At 49.4% G+C, this 23,672-nt stretch overlaps 1 protein-coding gene and 2 non-coding genes across 15 annotated transcripts in view; all 3 read right to left on the reverse strand.

The window, feature by feature from the left end:
* Positions 1 to 240: 240 nt before the first annotated feature.
* EIF4G1 (eukaryotic translation initiation factor 4 gamma 1) overlaps positions 241 to 23,672 on the reverse strand; it is an 80,104-nt gene continuing 56,672 nt past the window's right edge. For all 13 annotated transcript variants that reach the window (XM_053390693.1, XM_053390692.1, XM_053390689.1 and 10 more), the window contains 22 exons: positions 22,483 to 22,657; positions 20,912 to 21,045; positions 19,913 to 20,032; positions 19,434 to 19,607; positions 17,125 to 17,322; positions 16,047 to 16,193; positions 15,633 to 15,869; positions 14,539 to 14,643; positions 10,657 to 10,816; positions 9,735 to 9,835; positions 8,958 to 9,060; positions 8,754 to 8,856; positions 6,865 to 7,130; positions 6,641 to 6,756; positions 5,620 to 5,792; positions 5,359 to 5,484; positions 5,184 to 5,265; positions 4,013 to 4,111; positions 3,714 to 3,848; positions 2,536 to 2,617; positions 1,644 to 1,784; positions 241 to 703 (listed from right to left, as the gene is read on the reverse strand). In XM_053390693.1, coding sequence (XP_053246668.1) covers positions 522 to 703; positions 1,644 to 1,784; positions 2,536 to 2,617; positions 3,714 to 3,848; positions 4,013 to 4,111; positions 5,184 to 5,265; positions 5,359 to 5,484; positions 5,620 to 5,792; positions 6,641 to 6,756; positions 6,865 to 7,130; positions 8,754 to 8,856; positions 8,958 to 9,060; positions 9,735 to 9,835; positions 10,657 to 10,816; positions 14,539 to 14,643; positions 15,633 to 15,869; positions 16,047 to 16,193; positions 17,125 to 17,322; positions 19,434 to 19,607; positions 19,913 to 20,032; positions 20,912 to 21,045; positions 22,483 to 22,657 — 3,159 coding nt within the window. In that variant the 3' untranslated portion in view covers positions 241 to 521. The remainder of the gene's footprint in view (positions 704 to 1,643; positions 1,785 to 2,535; positions 2,618 to 3,713; positions 3,849 to 4,012; positions 4,112 to 5,183; positions 5,266 to 5,358; positions 5,485 to 5,619; positions 5,793 to 6,640; positions 6,757 to 6,864; positions 7,131 to 8,753; positions 8,857 to 8,957; positions 9,061 to 9,734; positions 9,836 to 10,656; positions 10,817 to 14,538; positions 14,644 to 15,632; positions 15,870 to 16,046; positions 16,194 to 17,124; positions 17,323 to 19,433; positions 19,608 to 19,912; positions 20,033 to 20,911; positions 21,046 to 22,482; positions 22,658 to 23,672) is intronic.
* LOC128414988 (small nucleolar RNA SNORD66) lies at positions 19,783 to 19,859 on the reverse strand. Its single transcript, XR_008330792.1, has one exon. It is a non-coding gene; the product is annotated as a small nucleolar RNA SNORD66 (small nucleolar RNA).
* LOC128414987 (small nucleolar RNA SNORD66) lies at positions 22,342 to 22,418 on the reverse strand. The gene has a single exon (XR_008330791.1). It is a non-coding gene; the product is annotated as a small nucleolar RNA SNORD66 (small nucleolar RNA).

Raw genomic sequence — 23,672 nt, forward strand, 5'->3', positions numbered from 1 at the left:
ATCTCTCTATATTTCAGCAATAACTGGGGAGGAGGAGGAGGAGGAAGGGGAGATGGGAGGGGGGGAGCAGCAGAGGCATCAGGCTCTCCCAACCCCCAACCCCTTTCCACAGACATGTGTTTCGGGTGCTTCGCACCTGCCAAAGATTCGAGGGGGGGGCCCCGCTCATTAAAATCATCATCCAGGTGCGCCCCGGGGCAATTGGCCTCGGGAGCTGAGCGGAGCAGCAACACTTACCGCCTCCTTCAGCATCAATTTATTATCGTCAGACACAAACCAATACAGGCTGTTAAAACAGAAACAAAAGAACAAAAAAAAAAAATCCCAACCAAAAAAAAAATAATAATAAGGGGGGGGGAAAGAAGTCCTGTGTGGGAGGAAGGTACGGAGAGCGGCGCCCAGTTCCTGTGTATCCTTAACCCACCACGCTGCCACCCCCAGGGGAGTCCTAGGCTCTGAGGAGGGGTCAGAGCAGGCAGGCTCCGTCCGTCCATCCGCCCCGCCTCCCACAACGTGGGTGCTCAGTTGTTGTCAGACTCGTCCTCCGCTTCGCGCAGCCAAGTGTAGAAGGCTGTAACGGACTTGAGCGCGACTCCCTTCCCTTGCTGTTCGGCTGGGTCTTTGCTCGACTCCCACTTGTAGAAGGCTTCCTCTTTAATCACGTCCTCATCGTACAAGGCATCAAAGAACATTCGGAGCAGATCTGGAAGCAGCAGAAGAGAGGGTGGGGGAAGGAGAGTCAAACAGCGCAGGGGGGGAAATGCAGGTCGCCAGCCGACTCGACTCGCCCCTCTGGATGCTTGGAAGAAGGGTCTTACGACCAACATCTTATCATTGATTCCTCTCTACTCCTGCGGGCAGGATCCATCCAGGAGGCATAAGAAAGCACTCTTCACCAGCCCCCCATCTCGCTGCTCCTCAAACTTGGGTCTCCAGTTGTTTTTGGATGACAAATTCCACTGCCCCTAGCTAGCAGCAATAATGGCAATTTTAGTCCAAAAACAGCTGGAGACCCAAGTTTGGGAAACACTGATGTAACTGGCTGAGCCCAAGTTCTATTATCTATGATCAGGGGAATCAGAGAACTGTAGAGCTGGCAGGGACCACGAGGGTCATCTAGTCCAATCTCCTGAAATGCAGGAATCTTTTGCTCAATGTGGGGCTCGAACCCACAACCCTGAGATTGAGAGTCTCGTGCTCTACCAACTCAGCTATAAGCTCAGAGCATCTGTGTTACATGCAGGAGATTCCGAGCTCTATCCCTGGCATCTCCACATGGAGCTGCAAGATGCTCCCTGCTTGGAAACCTGGGCGGCGGCTGCCTGTCAGTGGAGACAAGGCTGAGCTAGATGAGCTAGTGGTCTGACTCTGTGTAAGGCAACGCCCTAGATGACGAAAGGAAGAACAACGCCTCTATCCACTGATAACAGCTGATACTCCATGAATCTGCCCAACCCTCTTTTTAAATCAATCCAATAGAGGGAGTGAATGTCACAGTTTAACTATGCTCTGTGTGACAAAGTACTTTGTCTATCCCGAATCTTCCCATATTTATCTTTCTCGGATAACTGTGGATATTACATTTCTGTCATGTTGCCATCCCCCACCCCCATTTATTCGCCTTCCCAAGGCAAAACACTCACTTGCTGGCTGGTCCAGCTTTACCACAAGGGCCTGTAAAGCATAGAGGGCCTGCAGCTCCTTATTCTCATCGCTCAGGTATTTCTGCAGCAGCTTGGCTCGGCTCTTGATCACGGGACTGTCCATCCGGTAAGGATTCTCGACTGCAGGGGCAGGAAGAGGGTAGGGGGTAGGGAAGAAGGATGTTCAGAGTTAAGGATGTTGTGCAAAGACTCACTGCACCCCTAAAACAGCCAATAAGAGCCTCCTGGTCCCCTGCCTGTTGCCTCATCCGAATCCTAGAGGGTAGTTTACTCCAAGGTGAGTTGGCTTTTGCCACAGGTCCCATTCCTCAGCAGGCATCCCAGTGGCAGCCACCAAGCTCCCCCAAATACGGAAATGGATGGCAGGAAGGAAGGAAGGAAGATTGAATACCTGCCCTTAATCCTAAAGCCTCAGGGTGGGTTACAACAAGGTAAGTAAAACAGATTAAATCCCAAATAAACTAGACTGGGAGTCTGTAAAAACAGACAAACCACCAGGCCTGAATGTAATAAACAATGCTCCTATTTATCCACTGCAATCAACTAATGAGAGTTAGAAAGCTGAACAACGCCCACCACACATGGCCTGCTCCCTGTTTGACAGGCTGTTTTCACCACGTTTTTGTGTTTCCACACAGGTGTCACAAACGAGTTCATAGAGAAGCCTTGCAATGTTGTGGGGCTGTTTTTTGGTTTGGCAGGTCACTTACAATGGTGGGCCAAAGGCATTTTTAGGCTCTGCTCTCATCTGAGACATCAGCCCCCAGACGCAGCTCACAGGAGAGACACCCCCTTCCCACTAAACCACCACACACATACACAACCACCTCCACCCCAGTCCCTGCCACTCCAGGCTTGCACCAATGCTTACAGACAACAGCGGAATGGCATGCCGACGTCATCAGGGCTCTGACAAACATATTGGATGAGACTTGCTGCTCACTCAGGTTTGCCTGGTGGGAAAAAAGAGGCCAAGGATCAGAGGTTGGAAGCGCCTGCAGTTGCCAACCTAAGTATCTGGGAATCCACTTTAAAAACATCCATACCAACCACACACGGAGCCAGAACTCCATCTGCGGATTTTCCCTCCTGACTGAAGCTGCTCCTTCTATGTGCCAGCAAGGAAGCCAACCCCACAAAGGCCTGCCAGTTTAGCAATATACCCAGATTTCCCCAACCACCATCTAATCAATAAAGGGGGACGGGGAGGCAGCAATCCCATTCTCCAAGCTGGAGAAGGAAAAGGGGCAAAGCTTCCTAAGAATATAAAACGGTGTGCTTCACGGAGCGTCTGATGGATGCTCAGTCCAAAGCAGCTGTTGTCAAGTCCCAAGTGGAATGGACTTTTATGACTGTGGAGCACAGCTCTCCAGACAAGTCAGGAGTAGCTTGGCAGCAAGACTCCCAATTCAGGAAGCTGCAACTTCCGGTGTGGCGGAGCGGCTAGTGTGGTGGACTAAGGGGCTGAGAGACCAGGGTTCAAACCTCCACTTGGCCATGAAGTTCACTGGGGGGCCTGAGGCCAATCACTGCCTCTTAGCCTAACCTACCTCACAGGGTTGCTGTGGGGATTAAATGGGGGGGGGGGGAACCACCTTGAGCTCCTTGGGAGAAAAAAGTGGGATATAAAATGCAATACAAGTGGGGGTGGGGGATGGGAATCCACTCGGCAGGCCTCTTTTCTCCAGGGATTCTTTATAAGAACCTAAGAAGATTCTGGCCCATCTAGTCAAACATCCTTTCCTCAGCATAGCCAATCAGATGCCCGTGGGAAGTCCAGAAGCAGGACCTGACAGCAACAGCACTCTCCCCAATAACTGACATGCAGAGGCATACTGCCTGCAACAGAAGAGGGAAACCCCAGCCACTGTGGTCAGGAGATGCCGATAGCCTTGTGCGCCATGGATTTGTCTGGGCCCTTTTCCAAACCTTCCAAGTTGCTGAAAGCACTTGCCCCTCCAATTGTCTCCTCCTCCTCCTCCTCCTGGTACCTCCCAGGCCCACCCCCCATGCTCTTCTGCACAGCAGCACTCGCCCTTCCCAACTCACCTCAATCCAGTCATATATTCTTTGGTTATTTGCATTTTCTTTCAATAATTTGTCTAGCTGCTTGCACAGCTCTTCCGACGTGAGCTCCTTGCGGCTGGGTGCGTCAGAGTTGTCACCCATTGTGTACTCCACTTTCTGAGCAGCAGGAGAGAAATGGGGAGGCGAGAGTCAGGGCCAGAGGCAATGGCAAAAGCAGGCATCCCGCTGCCTCCGCAGAGGATGCTTTGTGGGGCCAAGCTGAAGCCCCTTCCGGCTCCAGGAGCTGCCCCAATCTCCCCCACAAAGCTCGTTGTGCTCACCTGCTCTGTGATGAACTTATTGACATCCTGGTCCTCGGGCAGGAATTCCTTCCAGCTAAGGCCACCTTCTCTCCACAGAGTCCCTGCCTTCTTGTGGCTCTACAGGGGAACAGGGACCACCTTAGGAACATTTCATCCAAGACACTCGCAAGCCCAGCTTCACCACTACGTCTAACCTCAATAGGGAGCTATTATTTATTAAATTTGTATACCGCCCTATACCTTCAGGTGCCTGGGTGGTTACAACGTAAAATCACAATATAAAAGAAGAACCCCTCCACCTTGTGCTTGCCATACATGGTTTTTTTAGATGCAAAATTATAACAATACAAGTGCGCCTCCAGGGGTGAAACTAATCTGCTCCGTTAGCAGCACCGAAGTGACCTCCTCAGGGCGCAAGACTGGGCAATGTGCATGGAGGTTCTGGCAAGACCCCCATTCTCAGCCTCAAGCAACTAAGAAACCACTAATTAACACATTCCTTCCAAAAGGCTGATTCAGCAATTCAATAGACATGCCAATGAACAGGAAGGAACTAATTAAAGGGGTAAAAGTTACTTAAAACAAGCACAGCCAAAGGAGGAGGGCTGGATGCTGCTTTGTGGTGCCTCTATCTAAAGTCATCCTGGACCTTTTTTTTTTTTTTACCCTGAAATGTTTGTTGATGTTGGAACTCGAATTGCAATTAACTACTTGATTCCCACAAACCTTTGAATTTTTTTTTGTGTGTGATAGCAAACTACTCCTTGTGGGTGACTATTTTTTGCACCTAAAAAATACATGATGTGCAAGTTTTCCTCTGGCCACATTTGGAAGCGAGTGTGAAGAGGAGAAGAAACAGAGGAGGCAAATTCCCTTAGCTCCGGCAGACCAGTCGCCTGCTTTTTGCTTGGCTGAGAGGCAAAGTGTCTCCATCACTCCATTCCAGAACAGAGAGACGCACGGAATTTCTGCATCTTTGCCTTCGAGGTGACAGGAGCCAATTGCTCCAGTCCACAGCTGAGCTCCCCTGATCATGGTGGGAGATGGAATTAGCTTGTTTTTCAATAAACAAGCAGAGCCAAACATGGAAAGGCACCGATAACTTTTTATGGCTGCTCGCCAATCACAGCATGCACTCCTTGGGGACCAACGGACAAGGTTAACCAGGGCATGAAGGAGAGCAACTTACCATCCCTTTGCAAAGCAGGCCCAGGATCTCCAGCAGCAGAGTCGTGGCCTTGCCAATAGGTACCAAAGGCTTGGCAATCTCCCTGAAAAGACGACAGGAAGGTCATTCACTGGTAGGGGGGAGAGGAAAAGAGAGGAAAGCCCCTGGGGAGGGAAGGAAAGAGGTTCCAGCTCACCTGAACAGCTCCTCCATGGGGATGCCACCTTCTCTCAGAATGGGAGTTATGATCTCCGCCAGGTACAGCCATATGTGCGGGATATCAATCTCCATGTCTTCACCAATCTCCAGGATCTCATGCAGCCTAGGGGTAGAAAAGGAAGGGAGGGGGCAGTCAGCGTGTGCAAAGGACCGAGACTGGATAGTGCAGCTGTCAGAGGCCGCTTTTGCATTGTGCATGCCCCCCCCCCAAAAAAAATTCATAGTGGGGCTCCATTACCCTTTGTAGTACTGCTCCTTGGAGAGGATGCCACCTTTGACCAAGTGGTAGAGCAGCAGCCCCATGTGCTCGCGGGCAATGGTGCTCCGCTCCAGCGTGGACTCGATTCCGTTCCGCACAAAGATGTAGAGCTGGGAGGGGCAGTTCAGTTCCTGGACACACTGCTGAGCCTCCTGAAAGAAGCGGGCAGAGAAGGGGGAGAACTTAGCGCAAACATCTCATAGCAAAGGCTGCACCTTGGGCCGGTGAGATCTGGCCCAAGCCCACACTGTTGCAGGGAGGAATACAAGGACCTGTTAGAGAGTTTCAGCTCGTGCAATATTTCAGGGCAACAGCCCAAAATGGGAGCTACTCTCCTTAAGAGAATGTCATGCAGAATACTGCTCCTTTGATTTAAGCACATGCTTATTGCAGTGATATATTATTACGCCCTTAGCTCTTCCTCTCCATCTGCCCTAACTTTACCGGTGGGCTATGCTGGACTAGTAAAACACCCTTAGCCTATGATAGCTCAGTGAGCTTCATGATAAGCAGCAATTTCAACCCAAGCTTCCCTTGGTCCAAGACTGACCCCCTCCAACGAACCAATCCCTTAACTTGTGAATCTGAACAGGTCCTTCCAGGGGCCTCTCTGTTAACAGGAGGCATCAATGCAGCCTGTTTGACCCAGCGGACGGTGCTCAGCATTCCCCTCCGCCATGGCTGTGCATCCATGTTGCCCTCCAAGCATCAATGAACCACTGGTAAGCTTCCAGGAGTTAATTGGGGGGGGGGGGGTCAGAGAAGCAGTTTTGGAATTGAAAAGGCAAATGATTTGCCACCTGAAAGTTCTTTAATCTACTATGCTTCCTATCTAAGAAAATTGTTCAATATACAAGACTTTTAGCAGCTGAGCAGGGATTCCAACCCGTATTTATCTACTGCCCTCTCATAAAATGCCAAGTATAATATCCATGTCCTGCGTCCCATTCCGCAGTTTCCATTAAATGCTCTGCTCCTGCCACTTCTCTGCAGCACAAACCTTCATGTCGTTGATGTGCAGGTATTCCTCAATGATGGCCTTGGCTTTCTTCTCCAGCTCCTCCTCGGACAAGGCAGGCTTGGCGGGGGGCTCAGGGGCCACTGGTTCACGCTTTGCTGCAGAGAAGGAGGGAGTGAGAGGTCAGCACTGGTCCTGGACCAAATCGGAAAGTGGCGGGGGGAGGCCACTGCCCACTAAACCCTGCACACCTTCCTGCCACTCACCAGGTTCCCTGCTTCGGTCCCGCTCCTCGGTCATGCTGGCCACTTTGCGCACTGTCTCAAGGACCCCTTGCCGCTCTCGTTCTCGTTCCCGGCTCCTGTCATCCATCTCCTTGCTGAAGCTACGCTTGGTGACAGGGGTCCTGTTCCGGTCCGACCGCTCCGGCCTCTCTGACCGCTCGAGGCGATCGCCCCTCTCTGGCCGCTCACGCTCCAAGCGGTCCCCTCGTTCGCTGCCCTTTTCTGAGCGGTCGCGGCTACTGCTGCTTCTGCAAGGAGACCACACAAGAGTTCAGGTGAAACTGCACTGAATGCCAGACAAACACTTGCCAGGCGGCTGGGGTCTCACTCAGGACCAGCACAGAAGGAAAAACAGAAAGATGGGAAGGGAAGAAAAGGGCAAAGTTCTATAATACCCTCCCTCAACCCGGTGCCCTCCTGATGTAGTGGATTAAAAGTTCCCGCTAGCACAGCTGGAAATTGCAGATTGTAGCAGCTGGAGGGCAGCAGGTTAGGGAAGGCTGCCCTATGCTGACTATTCGTCTAATCCAGCCTGGTTCTGCCTACTCAAGAGGTCTTAGGTAGAGGCTCTTGCCAGGCCTATGATTCTCTGGAAACCAAGCCTGATGAGGAATGGATGAAGGAGCTGGCCATGCTTATCCTGGAAAAGAGGAGACTGGGAGGAGATACGATATCAGGTATCTCAAGGGCTGTCACATGGAAGAGGGAACAAGCTTGTTTTCTCTTGCTCCGGAGGGTAGGACTCGCACCAATGGTTTCAAGTTACAAGAAAGGAGATTCCGACTAAACATCAGGAGAAAGTTTCTGACAGTAAGAGCTGTTGAACTCTTAATGGACCCCCTTGGGAGCTTGTGGATCTCCTTCCTTGGAGGTTTTTAAGCAGAGGTTGGATGGCCATTTGTCATGACTGCTTTAGTTGAGATTCCTGCCTTGCCAGGGGTTGGATTAGATGACTCTTGGGGTCCCTCCCAACTCTATGATTCTTTAACCGGAGATGGGCAGAGTTGAGCCTGTGACCCTCTGTTTGGAGAGCACTCTAGCAGATTTATGGTCCTTCCCACAATGCCATCAATGTGTACCAAGACTGCAAAAACAAAGGAAGGATGGGGAGTCTGTGGCCCTTCAGGCATTGTTGGGCTACAACTCCCCTCATCCCTGACCAGTGGCACTGCTGGCGGCAGAGGGTGATGAGGCAAGTGGCACAGAGGCTGGAAGGTTGCAGGAAGAAACCCCCACATCGATTTCTATCTTGCTTCCCTGCATTCTCCCCAGATGCTCAAGTGTCCCATGCAGTTCCAAATTACGTAAAATGGGGAGGCAGGAGGGAAAGTCAGAATAAAGTACATGTATCAAACTACGCAAACTTATTAGAATACTTGTATTCAAGTTGCAAGATGGGGATTTATTCCCCCACTCTGATCTACAGTGGTACCTCGGGTTAAGTACTTAATTCATTCTGGAGGTCCGTTCTTAACCTGAAACTGTTCTTAACCTGAAGCACCACTTTAGCTAATGGGGCCTGCCGCACCGCCGCTGCACGATTTCTGTTCTCATCCTGAAGCAAAGTTCTTAACCCGAGGTACTATTTCTCGGTTAGCAGAGTCTGTAACCTGAAGCGTCTGTAACCTGAGGTACCACTGTATCTGTTTTTGGTATTCCTACCCAACATCTGCAGCCAGCCATGCCCTATTCGCACGTGAGGAGGTTTAGGAGCTCATGTGTTGGCAAAAGCCAAATACTTTCCTCCCCTTGAGCAAATGCAAAATCCAAAAATGCACCTAAGGTGCTTGGAACAGCAGGATGGACCTGGCAGGCCTGAGGAGCAAGAGTGGGGGGGGGGGAATTTAAGTAAGAGTGGGAATGAGACGGACCTTTGCACCACACGCCGCACGTCCTGGCTCTCTGCAGGAGCCGACTGCTGTAAGGCTGAGAAGCGATTCAAGGTACTTGTGGCTGGCCGGTTGGAGTCAGGCGCTGGGCAAAGAAAGGACAGGTAAGACAGCGGGTTAGAGGACCAAGGAGCTGCAGAAGCACCGCCCACTTTGCAAACCCTTCTTTGCGCCAGCTGCACTTACCTGGTTCGGCAGGCTTGGCACCCGAACCACCACTGCTGCCCTTCCCCCAGCTCAGACGCCCGCCGGGTGCAAAGAGCTGGTTGTTGGAGTCGATTGAACCTGGCTGGGAGGGGGCAAGGAGAGAGGAGGAGGCAATTCATTCACCATCAGAGGCAGCCAAAGAAGCACCCAACCCATCTACTTAACAATGACAGAATGCTTTCTGGATTGCCCAACCCCTACTAGATGTCAGCCTCCATATGTATTCCTCCTTCCCTATCCCTCCATGTCAACAATAGCGCCATCAACCACCACAGAAGTCATAAAAAACTCAATTTTGCAAGGATAAACAAGTTAGTTACTACAGGCTTGTAAATCAGCCCACAAATGCCACTAGCCTGATGCAGGGCTGGTAGGAGAGGTACAGGATTCCACCCCACATCTGGTAACCTGTTTGCTTTCTATGCTAGATATAGTGCACAAACAATCTGCTGCTCCTCAGCCAGCCGGTCCACCCACTCATGTGTGCAATTCTATGTGCTCGCCTGCATTCAATCCTTTGTTGCCCAGAGCTTAAATACAGTCTTCCCCCAATCTGGTGCCCTACAGATATTTTAGACTACAATTCCCATCAGAGGGACACAGATCAAGCACATGAATTGAGCTGACTCAGGCAGGTAGCCTTATCCTAAGTGGGTTTTTAAAATTCTCTCGTCTTTCACAACCAATAGAAACTGTCACTTTAAGTTGAAAAAGGCCACGATTCCCCAAAATCCCCACTCCAACCCAGCAGCTTACCTTGGTGATTTTTGTTAACCTGCTGGTGTCAATCGGCCTGTTGCCCTTGCTGATGGGGACGGTGTTCCAGCCGTCATCTGAAACTTGGCTGCCCCGCCCACCTGCAGAGACAGCTGAGTCAAGGTCTATCATTTGTAACAGCCTAACCATGGCAAGCCACCCATGAATGGGTACACATGTCTACTGTTCCTATTGGAACAAGAGAGTCTATCTCTTAAAAAAGGCTGGCTTAAAAAAAGAAAAAAAGAGAAAGTCTGGCAGGGTCAGCCCAAAAGCCTATTCAGTTCAGCAAGGACTGTTACACCGAGGATGGAGCAAGCTTGTTTTCTCCTGATCTGGAGGGTAGGACTCAAGTCAACGGCTTCACGTTACAAGAAAAGGAGATTCCGACTAAACGCCAGGAAGAACTTTCTGACAGCAAGAGCTGTTTGACAGTGGAATGGTTTCCCTTGGGAGGTGGGCAGAGGTTGGATGCCCAACTGTCACGGATGCTGTAGTTGAGATTCCTGCATTGCAGGGGGGGTTGGACTAGATGACCTTTGGGTTCCCTTCGAAACTCTATGATTCTATGATGTTCAGTAGCATACTGCTTCTAAACGGGGAAGCTCTGTTTAACCACCACCATGGATCCAAAGTCCATAAATTTTGTTATTTCATCTTTTTGTACACCACTCTGACTTTTCTTTTTCCAATCAAGTGGTGTATAAATTTTATGAAAATGAATAAAATCAATAATTTTGCCTAATTTTTAAGGACGAGCTACACCAGGCACATCTTTCGGTGGCGCCCGGCTGCATCACGCACATAGACACACAATTAACTTGGGGCGTCCCAAAGCTGCTCTTCCAGGGGCATTAAAAGCGGGTGGCCTCCACAAGGCAGCAATGGATCCAGAAACTGAGATGGCGACCAACCCACCCACCTGCGGACGATGGGCCTGGAGGCCCTCTCCTCTTATCTGATCCCTTGGACATCAGCTGCTGAACTTTGATGTGTTCACGGTGCTCCTCCATCTCAGCTTCTTTGTGGATCTGGTCAATGGTCTTGGGGCCCTGGTCCCCTCTCCTTGGCACCCAACTGTTCTGCAAGAGGCAAAGAGGAAAGCAAGGGGAGAGGTTACAGCACCCAGAACGCTTGGCATGTGACAGCAAGGGAGGAGCGAGAGACAGGCAGCACCAGCTTCTCTGTTGGTCTAGCCAGGACCAGCCTCTGGGCTCAGGTTCCCTTCCAGAGCCAACAGCACCAGCGGCCAGTCCACCTGGTCGCTGTTCTTGCAACTGACCTCTAAACCAGAGTTTCCCAACCTTGGGTCTTCAACTGTTTTTGGACTGCAATTCCCATCACCCCGACCACTGATCTTGCTAGCTAGGGATGATGGGAGTTGGAGTCCAGAAATAGGTGGAGACCCAAGGTTGGGAAACACTGCTCTAAACATACACCCTTTGTCCTTCCCTCCACCATCTCTTAATCTGGCCAGATGAAGGTGTTGTTAAAGACCACAGCCTCCATCATCTCCAGCCAGCGGGAGTGATGGTACTTGCAGTCCAGCAACATTGTAAGAAGACAAGAAGATGCCTTTTACAAAGTCAGACCATCAAGCTCTGGGGGCCTTCTGGTGGTTCCTTCCCTGCGTGAAGTGAGGTTACAGGGAACCAGGCAGAGGGCCTTTTCAGTAGTGGCACCTACCCTGTGGAACGCTCTCTCACCAGATGTCAAGGGGATAAACTACACAAATTTTAGAAGACATCTGAAAGCAGCCCTGTATCGGGAAGTTTTTAATGTTTGACGCTTTATTTTAATATTTTGTTGGGAGCTGGCTGGGACAAGTCTGTTGTCTACACAGACTTGCAGGTGCTCTTCATGGTTTCAGGCAGGGAATCTTTCCCAGTTCTACTTGGGGATGCCAGCAATTGACCTTGGGACCTTCTGCTTTCAAAGCACATTGCTCTACCAACTAAGCAATAGCACCACCACAAACATCTGGGGAAGGCGGCCCTGTTTCTCATGTGTTATGTCTCTTAAGCTCTATGCCTGACAAGGGCAGCTCTATTTCTTTCTTTCTTTTTTTTTAAAGATATTTATTGAAATTTTCAACTTTAATACATTAAAAAAGAATCAAAAAAGGAAAAACAAAAAGGTTTAAAAACACATAAAGTTCACAATCCTTATTTTTCTATAACATATTTCCCTGACTTCCCCACACCTCCCCTTCTTATATTCCAATTCAAAATGTTAGTTCAGCAAGTTCTTATCCCTAATTTTAACCTTTTTCTATTTAGTTCATTTTAAAAAACCAATTTTGCCTTATCCAAACTTAAACACAATACTTATGCATCAATACTCATTCTTAAAACATTTTTCTAACGTCGACCCAATTTCCCTTCCACGAATTCCCCAATTTTCATACAAATAACAAAATAAAATAAAAATAAAACAGATTGTAATTATACACCCTTTGGATTCCCAAACTCCACCCCCCCCCCTTTCCCGGTTTCAATCCCCAACAAATGTCCATCAGTCTTAGTCTACTATCAGCCTGGAGATCTCACATCTGAGGCTCTTAATTCTCTCTCAATTCCTCTCTGCCGGTTTTTTTTATAGTCCTTAATATTAAACACCAGATCTCGGAGAAGCTCTGTCCCGATAGGGTCCATATTTCTTCCAGCCAGACCTCCATACTTAAAAGTGGAGCCCAAATCATGTTTCTTATTCCTTTCAAGTCCAAATGTCCCCAAAGCTCCAACTTCCACCTTAAGCAAATTTGTAATCCTTGGGTCTTCAGATCTCCACATGAGGAGATCTCTCCATTCTTCAATCTCCAATTCAAGCCAGATTTTTGACATCAAGTTCTTATTTTCCTTTGTAGCCATCATGTCAGGCCTCTGGCTCTCCTTTATCATCTGCAAAGTTACAGCTCCTCCTTCCTTTTCCTCAGGAACAACATATATCCCCTTCTCCACACTCTCAAAGCTCTCAAGTTTCTCTTTTTGTCCAGCTGCATGGGCTTCCTGAGTCAAATCCTTATCAAATTCAGTGATGTTATTTACTGTTAAGTTCAGAGTTGCAACATTTGTAGCCAAAACATCAATTTGGCCTTGTAACTTTCCCAAGAGAACAAAAACTTTGTCCAACCCAGCCTGAATTTTCCCTCCTCCAGCCATTCTTGTAATGTCCCAAATCCCCCTCTAGAGGGATTTTGGTAACTTAATATTCCTTCTAGTTCAAATCCAAAAATCAAGTTAGTTTGTAACAGTTCTTCCTTGTTTTCAACAAACTGTAACCAAATTGTAACAAATATAGCCAGCAGAAACAACAGAAACAAAGTTCTCTTTTCCCGTCTTGACAGCTAAATTTGACAGCTGTCAAACTCTTCAATACCTCATCAGCAGGCTCTCTTGTGGAGCACTCCCGGGTCCGGGGGGGGGGTGGCACTTCAGCTCCCAAAATTAGCTCTTTATCCTCCAGTAAGATTACTTATATTGCCAAATCGTGAAATTAATGTCTTTTACCAAGTAAAAAAGAAAGGGTTCTCTCGACCTTAGTTAGCAGGTCCTTGCTTTAAATTATTTACAAGACAGGGAGACAGACTTCCTGTTTGCGCCTTCCCCGATCGTGCCTAATTCAAAAAAAAATATTTTTCTTTCCAATTTCCGTACTACTCACGGGTTGTTGCTTTAAAGTCCAATTGTTCACAAGAAGAAGTCAGCGCTCTTCGACCATGGCAATGTGGCTTCACTCCGCAGGAGAAGCAGTCGACTCTCAGCACCGCGCCGCTCACCCCGTCCCCCATTCCGAAGCCTTTAAAAAGGCTCCTTCACAGGTCGGGGGGCGCAAATGGTGCCCGCCAAGTCACCAGGTTCACAGGCTTCACCACCTGTGATTTTTGAGGGTCCCCGCGTCGCCGCAGCGGTCAAGACCCAATCCTGCGGAGCCGATTCCCTCCGGAGCTCGGAGGGAATCCGCCATTAGCTGATGGCGCTAACCCGGAAGTAAGGGCCGCTCTATTTCACACCTCTGGAAAGAGCACTTGTCCAGTAATTGCAGTAAGAGAGAATGGAACGGAAGCGAGTCCTGAGCTATCCAGGCATCAAAGCATTGCTTGGCAGGAGGCCCATGCAAGGGGAATGCTCAGCAGCCCAAAATGCAGCGGGGGCTTTTCGTGTGACCCCTTCCAAGCAGGCAGCCCTTCCCCTTGCAACAGTTGAGAGCCCCTGCAGCACTTCCAATAGCCTGACCCCTCACCCCTACAGCTTCTGTAGTTCATATGCTGGAAGCAAAGCAGCCATTTGTGTGTGACACTTGGAACTGCAATCTTAAGGCCTCTGGGTGTGAATCAGGATTCGAGAATCTGTGACCCTCCAGGCATTCTTGGACTCCAACTCCCAACTCCAACGCCCCAGCCAGCATAGTCAATGGCCAGGTATAACGGGAGTCCAACAATGCCGGAACACAGGCGAGCAGCTCCTGGGCAGCACCTTCTCCCAGGGTGCAATTGAGCACATAGCACCCTTTGGTGTAGAAAAGGGCCAGCGCTGGAAACCTCCCTGCACCAAACAAAGCTACTTGCGGTATTGTCAGTCCATTGCATAAGCCGCACAAGCCAAGGGCTACAGGCTGCAACAGTGTCTAAGGGGCTGGGGAGAGAGAAAAGTGTGTGTTGGCTCGTGCTGCCATCGGTCCCACTCAAGTTGCCCTGGGATGGAAAGGCACCTTACCCAGAGTCAGGCCGGCCTATCCCAGGAAGGGGGCAGGGCTCTCATCTAGCCCGGAGGGGGCCATAAGGGAGCAACAGTCTGCACCTTACCCGTCTGAGGTCAATCACATCCTGCAGCATGAAGCGGATACGTGAGGACGTTTTCTTCTCCTTGATTATCTTCTCCATCTGGTTGAAGTACTGATCCATCCGTGGCTGGGTGGGGAAGAGGAGAAAAGGAGAGAAGTGACAACGAACGAACAGAGGCAGCAATGTGCCTATGTGTTGCGGGAGGGATGGGAGCAACCAAGGCAAGACGTTCTCCTTGAGGGCTTCCAACTCATGGTGAAAGGTGAGGTTCAAGTAAGGAAACAAGCAGCCACTATATAAGTTCCCTGTAGAAGCCAGGGCTGGGGTAGCCGGTTCCTTGAATGTTTGTGGGCTGGTGAGAAGAGACATATTTTCCTCAGCCCAGCTGTCTGGCCTTTGTCTTTCTGGGAAATATCTAGTCCTGGGCACAGTTCTCTCCACCCTGCAAAGTAGCTTGGCTGGGGGAGGCTGCTCCCTTGAAACTCTCCAATAGGCATCACAAGTAGCTACAGAAAAAAGTGAGCTGTATAGTTGGGCAATGGCTGCACATTTCTTCCTAGGCAAGAAGCTTTAGCAGCAGAGCTGGGAGATGGCTGTCAAGTGGCATGCAGCCATCTCCCAGCTCTGCTGCTAAAGCCTCTCTGCCAATTCCTCCCTTTCCCCTTCTCCCATGTCAGATTATGAGCACCAAATTTCAACCTTCCCGGAAAATGCAAGGAAAGCCTGCCAGGTTAAGCAGTGGTGCCATGTCAGGGACTGGGAACCTGCAACCCTCCAAATATGATTTGGGGCTCCAACTCCCATCAGCCCCAGCTAAGTTGGCCAATGCTGGGGAAAGATGGGAGATGTAGTTCAATGACAACAGGAGGATCCTCCAGACTAGAGCTATACTTGGCATTTCCAATCTGGCACCAAAGCACGGAGGACAGAACCCTGTAGGCTCTGAGCAAGAGCTGTGAAGCCAGCATCTCAACAGGGGAAGGCCAGGGGAGAAGCAGCAGTAGAGAAACCACTCTGCTGATGCCCAGCATGAAGCGAAAGGGCAGTGCAATCTGGGATGTGTATTCTTGTGTGCTATGAAAAGCTGCATTTCTGAACACTGGGCAAGGCCATACCTTGGCCTTTTCAAAGTCCAGGTCCTTGCCAATGGTGGTGAGCAGTCGGCATAAGCACTCGAGCGATTCCTCGTCATGGTTCTTGAGCAGCTTCACCACACAGTCATGCATGATGGCTTCGGTCAACATCTTCAGCTTAAAGAGCTCCCCGATGAACTTGATGTTGCCCAGGGAGCGCCGACGGGCCTTGTCCCGGGCGTCATCCAGCTCCTCCTTCAGACGAGCTCTCTCCTCGGGCTGCGGACGGAACAGGGGTAGAGGTCAGGAGGATCCGAGAGCTGAACTTGATTACCTCTATCTCTGTATTTGTGCATACGTATTTCACAGTTGTTACTTCCATAAATCACTGGAACCCAGGGGTGGGGAACCTTTTTCTCATGCACACACCCCGCCCAAGTTTCAAGCTCAACTCACACCAGCTGTGTCATCCATCTCCTTTTGCTTCTTCTCAAAAATCTCATCGTCATCCTTGTCTTTCTCAAACTCTTTCTGGCACCGGTTCAGGAGTACCTTGCGGAAGTTGACCATCACGGTCGGCTTGTCAGTAGTGGGGACTTTCAGCTAGAACAGGGACAGACACGAGTCACAATGGGAAGCGGTTTCAGACGGTTTCCAACTGGCCCTCTACTGCCAGCAGAGGGGGCTGGAAGCCCCAGTTCTGATCCCCCCCACCTCAACCCACAAGCCTTTTCCACGAGTCATAGCTCATCTTTCAACATGCACTGAGGAAACACACAGGATCGAAAGGAAAATACATGAACAAAATGCATAGTAAGCAAATAGAAATAAATGTATCAATGCATTGCAGCCATGTAATTGTGGATAAAGGAGTGAATTCCAGACTCTTCGCATTTTTACGGCAACGAGCCAAAGGGAGAGAACAGAAACTTGAAACTGAAATCTACACCCAGGCACCTCTTTTGACACAGATTTAACAAAACCACAGATAAAGTACTGCTCAAATGGTAAGCTATGCAACCACTATTTGCAAGCGGCCCCTTGGGCCAATTTCTGACCCTATCTTGTACATATATAAAATCAAGGTGTGCTACTTTGGCTACAATTTCTTTCCATGGGAAACGTAGTAAGAAACAGAGCTATCCCAGCTTTCTAATGCTACAGCTCTGTTTCATATTCGCATGCAACCTGTAAATTCATGTGTCTGCAGCAGTTAGGGATGAGCTCACGCGCTCTAAACCAGCAAACTCCTGTGGGGCCCATCCGATTCGTAACCGGAGATCTGACTGCCCCCCCCCCCGACCGCAGGCAACCATTCTTGGAGATTGGATGAAAGATCTGCCTGACAGTGTCCTCTAGCCTGGTGCTTTTCGGCCACACTGCCAGCCTCTCTCCAAAGGTCCTTTAAGGACGGTGAGGATACAGGCTTGATAGCCAAGCCATGGTCCTGAACGAACAGCATTTCCATGCCTCTTCCCATCCCGAGCAGGAAAACGAGGCCCTCTACAGCCCAGAGAGAGGTGGAAGCACTCACCCCCATAAGGCAACGGCACATGTTGGCATAGGCAACAGAGAAGTTTGGCTCAGAGATGGCCTTCTCGAAGATGAGGTCGATGACGCCCTTGAGGCGCTCCTCGGTGTCAATGGACAGCTCGGTGACTTGCTTCATCAGCTGCTGGAACATCTGCGGCGTCAGCTTGTTCAGAATGCTGCGCACACGCCGGAACAGCTCCTGTGGGGAGGAAACACCCAGACGCCGTCAGCAAGGTAAGCTTGGCATAAACACACACAGAGACACCTGTCCTGCTCCACCCGTTCCTTCCTTCTGCAGGTGTGGACGTGGGAGCTCAGAAACCTGCCAGCCTAGCAAGCTGGTAGGGAGGGCAAACAGCTCCTGGCTGCTCTGCTCTGCCCAGGGCTGAGTTTGCTGGAATGAACTCGGCAAGCGAAGCAGAGCACACACGAGCCCATCGCAAGCCAAGAGGAAAGCAAATCCACAGGGGCTGGAAGGTGGCAACCATCTTTCCTTTCCCCATGAGTCTCCCCGCAACTGCTGAGGGCAGGAAAACACATGCACCCCTTCTGAATCTTGGCCACCATATCGTTTTCCTTTATCTTCTATGTTTTAATCTTGGGAGCAGCCACATGGGTTTTCCAATAATTCTGAATTGGGGTTTTCTTTAAGATTTCCCCCCGATGCTCTAGAGCAGGGTTTCCTAAGCTTGGGGTCTCCAGCTGCTTTTGGACTACAATTCCCATCATCCCTAACCACTGGTGGTGCTAGCTAGGGATGATGGGCGTTGTAGTCCAAAAAATAGCCCAAGGCCCAAGTTTCAGAAACCCTGCTCTAGAGCAGTGGGTCCATAAAAATTTTGGGCCACCACCCCCTGGGTGCCATAAACACATCCCCAGTGCCCCCTACCCTATAAAAGGCATTATTCAGAATAGCGATCTACACAACCCACTAAGAAAGATACTGACACATAACATTCCAAACAGTAACAATTACTTGCACATGTATTCAAAATCCAATTGGAACTATTGGCAACAAGACTGATTAACTTGTTCCTGTTGATACCAGCTTTTCGGAGTCCGAGAGTCGTTTACGCCTCCAGCATCCCCGATTTCTATTACTGCTACCCCCTGTGTAATCCCACTGCTCCCTAGGGGCGTTCACAACCACTTCTCTATAGTGTGCCAATTTAGCATGTTTGTTTTACTTGTATTTAGTAAGCAAAGCTAAACCCTTTCAAACTGCCACACTTGCCTAAAGACCGTATTTGAAATTGCCATCTATTCATTGTTCCTTAATGAACTTAAGAAATGGACTATGTTCCACAGAAAAATAAAATGCATTGGAAATGCCTCCCAATTTCTTTTCAGTGTCTTTTTTTTGGGGGGGGAGCTTTTGAAATCTCTGCCACCTCAAAGGAAGAGTTCACACCCCAAAGGAAGTAAAGGAGGCTGGAACTCCAGCAGGAATGAACCCTGTCCCAGAGGTTCAGGGAAAGGAGCCTGGAAGAAAACCACGGAGGGCATGGCTTTCTTCCCTCCAGGGAGCAAAGCAAGCACTCACATTTTCCTTTGAGGCAAGCACAGAGACTGGAGCAGGAATGTCTTCCAAAATACCAGTATCCAGATGAAGTTGTTGGTGAGCTAAAATGCAAGTTACTGAATGACATCCACCACCACCCAGCTGTTTTTCCACCACTTTTGTGGGGGGGGGGTACCCTTCAGAAATAAAATGCAAAATGTAAAGCACTTGGGGGGAAAGCAAGAGGTTATTTCCCCACCTCTTTGTACCCTGGTGGTCTATTTCAGATGTAAAATTCACAGTCTCAACCACATAAATTACGGAGACACGAGCCCTTTATACAGCCTGCTGTTACCCTCATTTAGTGGTACAGTGGAACCTCGGTTTTCGAGTGTCTTGGAAACCGAACATTTCAGGACCCAAACGGCGAAATAGCCCTTTGAGCCTCAGCTGCCAAATGTTTCGGAAGTCCAACAGTCTTCCGGAATGGATTATGTTCGACAACCAAGGTTCCACTGTTCATCAGCATTGGGACCAATTATAGTTATAGCTAACTACAATTGTTTAACGCTGAGGTTTAAAACGTTGGTTAAAAATTGGTGCATGCAAATCAGGGCTTCAAGTAATTGACTTCAGCTCTGATCAGCTGGTGGGTGGCCACACTAAGCTAGGGTTTGAGCAAACCATGAAGGAAAAAGGGGAACTTTACATATGAGAAGTGAGAGAGCATCTGAATCTGTAAGCAGCTAGTAAGAGACTCACCAATCAGGAAAGTGTGAGGGTACAGATGAGGTCATGCAAGTCCTTACCTGGGTTTTTAAATTTTCAGGATCCTCTGGCTCACTTGCCCGCTTGCTGCTGGGCTTCCAGGCCTTCTCAGCCTTGTTGAGCTTGACATCTTCGTTCAGGGACGCTACAGCAATAATCTTCCGAGGCTCCTTCCTCAGGCTTTGCTGGGATCGGCGCTGCCCTGGCCCTGCAGGCTGTGGAAGCAAAGGGGGAGAAGTGATGCCAGCACTTTTCAGATGCCACTCAACCTGCCCCCCAGCACAAAGAAGCACTGGCATAGAGGTGGCGCTGCCAGCGTGATGCTAGCCTGCCTCCCAGTGTGCTTGGCTCCAACAGATGGGGGAGCAAGCAGAAGGTGCGCCCGTCTGCCTGCTCAGATACTCAGTTCCATCACAGAGCATCAGTGGCCCAGACACGATGGCACTAACTTGGAGTTCATCATGCAGACAAAGCTGGCAGGGGATACATGCCAGACAAGACACGGTGTGATGGTACATACCGGTCCACGGTTAGGTGGCGTTGGGCGGCCCAGGTTGGCAAAGGAGGGTGTGAAATCTGGTCCACAATTCATGGTGCTCAGGCGCACGGGGTCCAGAGGTCGCAAGGGCATCTTATTTGCCTGTTAAGTCAAGGGGCAGGGAGAAAAACACACAAAAGATAAGAGAGGTTCTGAAAGTCTTAAGGTTGTGCAGCTAAAATCTTCAAAGTTTTGCCTCCGAACATGCCTAAAACTCTACTTTTCAGAAATCACCACAGGTCTTGGCCTAACATGAGCTGATGCCAATGAGATTCATTCATTCATTCATTTATTGAATTTCTATACTGCCCTATACCCAGAGATATATAAAAATCACAATATATAAAATAAAAATTAAAAATAATCCAATACGCCCCCCCCCCAAAGAGCCACCTTTTAAAGGGTGTAAGATGTTGATCGGTTAAGCAAAGGCCTGATTAAAAAGGAACATTTTTGCCTGGTGCCTAAAGGTGTATAGGTTGGCAGGAGCTGAGACAGAGCAACAGGAGCTCACCCCGTGGTACAGATTCGAACTGCCAACCTTCTGATTGGCAAGCCCAAGAGGCTCAGTGGTTTAGACCACAGCACCACCCACATCAACTTTGACATCAACTTCGTTGGACTGATCATGTTGTGCAGTTGTCCAGAGAGAGCCAGTGTGGTGTAGTGGTTAAGAGCGGTAGTCTCGTAATCTGGGGAACCGGGTTCGCGTCTCCGCTCCTCCACATGCAGCTGCTGGGTGACCTTGGGCCAGTCACACTTCTTTGAAGTCTCTCAGCCCCACTCACCTCACAGAGTGTTTGTTGTGGGGGAGGAAGGGAAAGGAGAATGTTAGCCGCTTTGAGATTCCTGAAGGGGAGTGAAAGGCGGGACATCAAATCCAAACTCTTCTTCTTCTTCTCTGGGCACACCATGCAAAGAAAAGCAAAAGGAAGCATCTGCGGGACATCTGGTGACCCCAGCTGGAAACGGAGGACTGACCTTTTCCAAGACCACATCGCTGATATGGGGCAAACCCTCGGGCTTCTGCATGCTGGCAAAGATGAACTGGAAACCCAACAGGAACTCCCGGTCGTATCTCTTCTTCTCTTCTGGGTTCAATGGCTTCCACTGCTCTGTTAAGGAAAGGAAGGTGGAAAGCACCAAATTGAAATCACACTCACAACAGGCGGTCAAGAATTCCCAGCAACAGTAGGGAAAGAAGCACCTGCATTTTCGAAGGGTGATGGTGCATCCGCAAGAATTGAGTGGGGCTTATAAATCTTGGCCAACCAAAAATGCGTTGTTGCCAAGATCACCCCTTCCACAAGGACTTGGGTCTTGCTCCTACGTCACAATGAGCTTTACAGTGAGGCCAGAGACAATTCCTTGCTCCACTTCCCCTGCTGTAAGCTTGGAGCTCGGAAGGAGCAGTTCTCAGCCCTCCTCTTCAACGGGGGGGGGGGGGGGGGCCATACGCCAGAACTGAGCTAAACTATGGAGGGCTTCAGAAGCCCAGACACTTGCTATGGCATGCAAAATTATGCCTCCCACCATGGTGCCTGGCAAATGCTCCTACTCAAATTTTCTTGCATCTTTCACTGTCTCCTTACCCAGAGTTCCCAATCTTCTAACACAGCCCCCCCCCCCCCGGTTATCTAAATGCTGACTGCCAGATCTCTAACTTGGGACTGCCTTGCATCTCCTTTGTTGCAGTGACCCAGTTGCTCTTTTAACATATGAGACGTTACTGTTGTTAATGGAGCAATGACATTTTCCTCCCATTCAGTAACTTTGCAGAACTGCTGTTGTTTTAAGATTAAGCTCTTAAAGGTACTGCAATATTTGCATGCAAAAGGTGGAGGGGGGTGCTCTCTGTGCCCATGCTTGCTTCTGGTTCCAAGAGTCAGCACATGCCTTCCAAGGTCTTCTGGCTCACTTCTCACCCTACATAATTAGCAAAGAGCTAGTTCAAAGGCACTGCACTTCAGTTTCCAAGCAGACCCAGCTCTTCCTTGCCAGAGAAAACAAGGAAGTCAGTGTAAGAGCTGCAGCTATTTCTGTGTGCTGGTGATCTGCATCTCCGTTCGTCCCATTCTAGTACAAAGCAAAAGGAACAAACCACCCAGTTATTTGCATGATCTCTTCAGCAAGGAAAAGCTGGGGGCTGCTCTGCAGGGGAGCGGCTTGCTGTGAGTTAGCAGGGGGCTGTGTAGCCACGAATGCCTGTGCCTGCTGCTGCAACTATTACAGTCAGAGAGAGGCTTCTGTAAACACAGTGACTTAGCACGAAAGGGGAATGAGTGATCCGGCCCTTGCTGAGAGCAACTATTGCTTAATCCTGAAGTGACTGGACACCCAGTGGAGGGGAATTCCTGCAAAGCCTTTCCCCAACAGCCCAAGACAAGCCAGCAGTTCACGGGGTCACAAGCCTGCTCAGATGCTCAGCTCCATCACAGTGTGTCAGTGGCCCAGACACGATGGCTCAAAAACGAGATAATCACAGAAGGCTCCAATAGGTAGCAGCCAGGGGTGGGGGGAGAAAAGAGAAAGCCATTTGGCACGAGCCTCACCTGCTGTGTAGCTGTACTTCTGGTCAGCCTGCTTGACCTTCTCAGGGTCTAGCTTATCCTCTTTCTCTTCCCACGTCTCCTCGGGCTCCTCCTGGGAGCGAACGGGGGCAGGCTCCTCGGGCTCTGGGGCTGGCACGGGAGGCTTGTTCTCTATCTCTGAGCCACCCTCACTGGGCTAAGAGGGCAAGCAGAGAAGATCTCAAGAAAAAAGCAAAAGCTGCAGCTCTGAGCAGAAAACATTTACAAAGGATACCAGCTGGGAGGTTCTTTGGGGAAGGGGAAAACCAGAAAAAAATGCTTTGGGGAGGGCACAGTTAACTACCACTAGTCTAGTCTGTAAAAGGTAGCTGAAGTGTTATACTACATTTTCATGCTGGACTGGTTAGTCGACAATCAATTATTGTTCTGTTCTATTTCAATCTGAGCAAACTCTTTTGAGCCCCAGTGAAGGAATCATTTTACTGTCAATGGCTTATTTGTGGTGCCATAATAGTTTATCACAGCTAAGGAGGTAGTTGTTGTGACAAAATTACAATTACGGTGATTAAGCAAGAAAAGGAGAACAAAGAGAGATTTAAGTAACAACCCAAAAGGGATATATAAATAACAATGGGGGAAGTGGAAACAAATTTCCAGTCTTGTATAGATTTCTTCAAATTACTATATTAGGTTGCAGCAAACATGCATGTTGAAGTGATCAACGAATATGAGCACAGCCTATTCCATGTGGAATGTTGATGGATTTCCTTTGGGAGAAACCACTTTTTAGTTGTTTTCAAATGGTGTCATTTTGTATTGACTTTTTTGGGATTTGCACAATGGGTTTAATACTGCTGTGCTTTCTTTTCTCTTCTTTTTGGGGGGATGGGGTAGGGGGGAATAAATCAGTTCAACTTAAACCTCTTCTCCCTGATCACTCTGCTCTGCACCCACTGCCAGGATTTGGAGATTCCACTGGGTACTGACCAGCAGGGTCTCAAGCCCTCCTTAGCAGCCTTTTGAACAAGCGGTTTTCAAGGTGCTGAAATCTTAAGGCTATGCCAATCTGCGCAATTCATGGTCATGTTGCAGAACCCACCCTTCACTCCTTTTTACTTGGTACAGTGGGTCAGAGTGCTAAGCAGGTTTGAGCCCACCTGTGGGCAAGATTCCTGCATTGCAGGGGACTGGACTAACAATCGTCAGGGGTC

This window comes from Podarcis raffonei, chromosome 5, assembly GCF_027172205.1.
Source record: "Podarcis raffonei isolate rPodRaf1 chromosome 5, rPodRaf1.pri, whole genome shotgun sequence".
Lineage (NCBI taxonomy): Eukaryota > Metazoa > Chordata > Lepidosauria > Squamata > Lacertidae > Podarcis > Podarcis raffonei.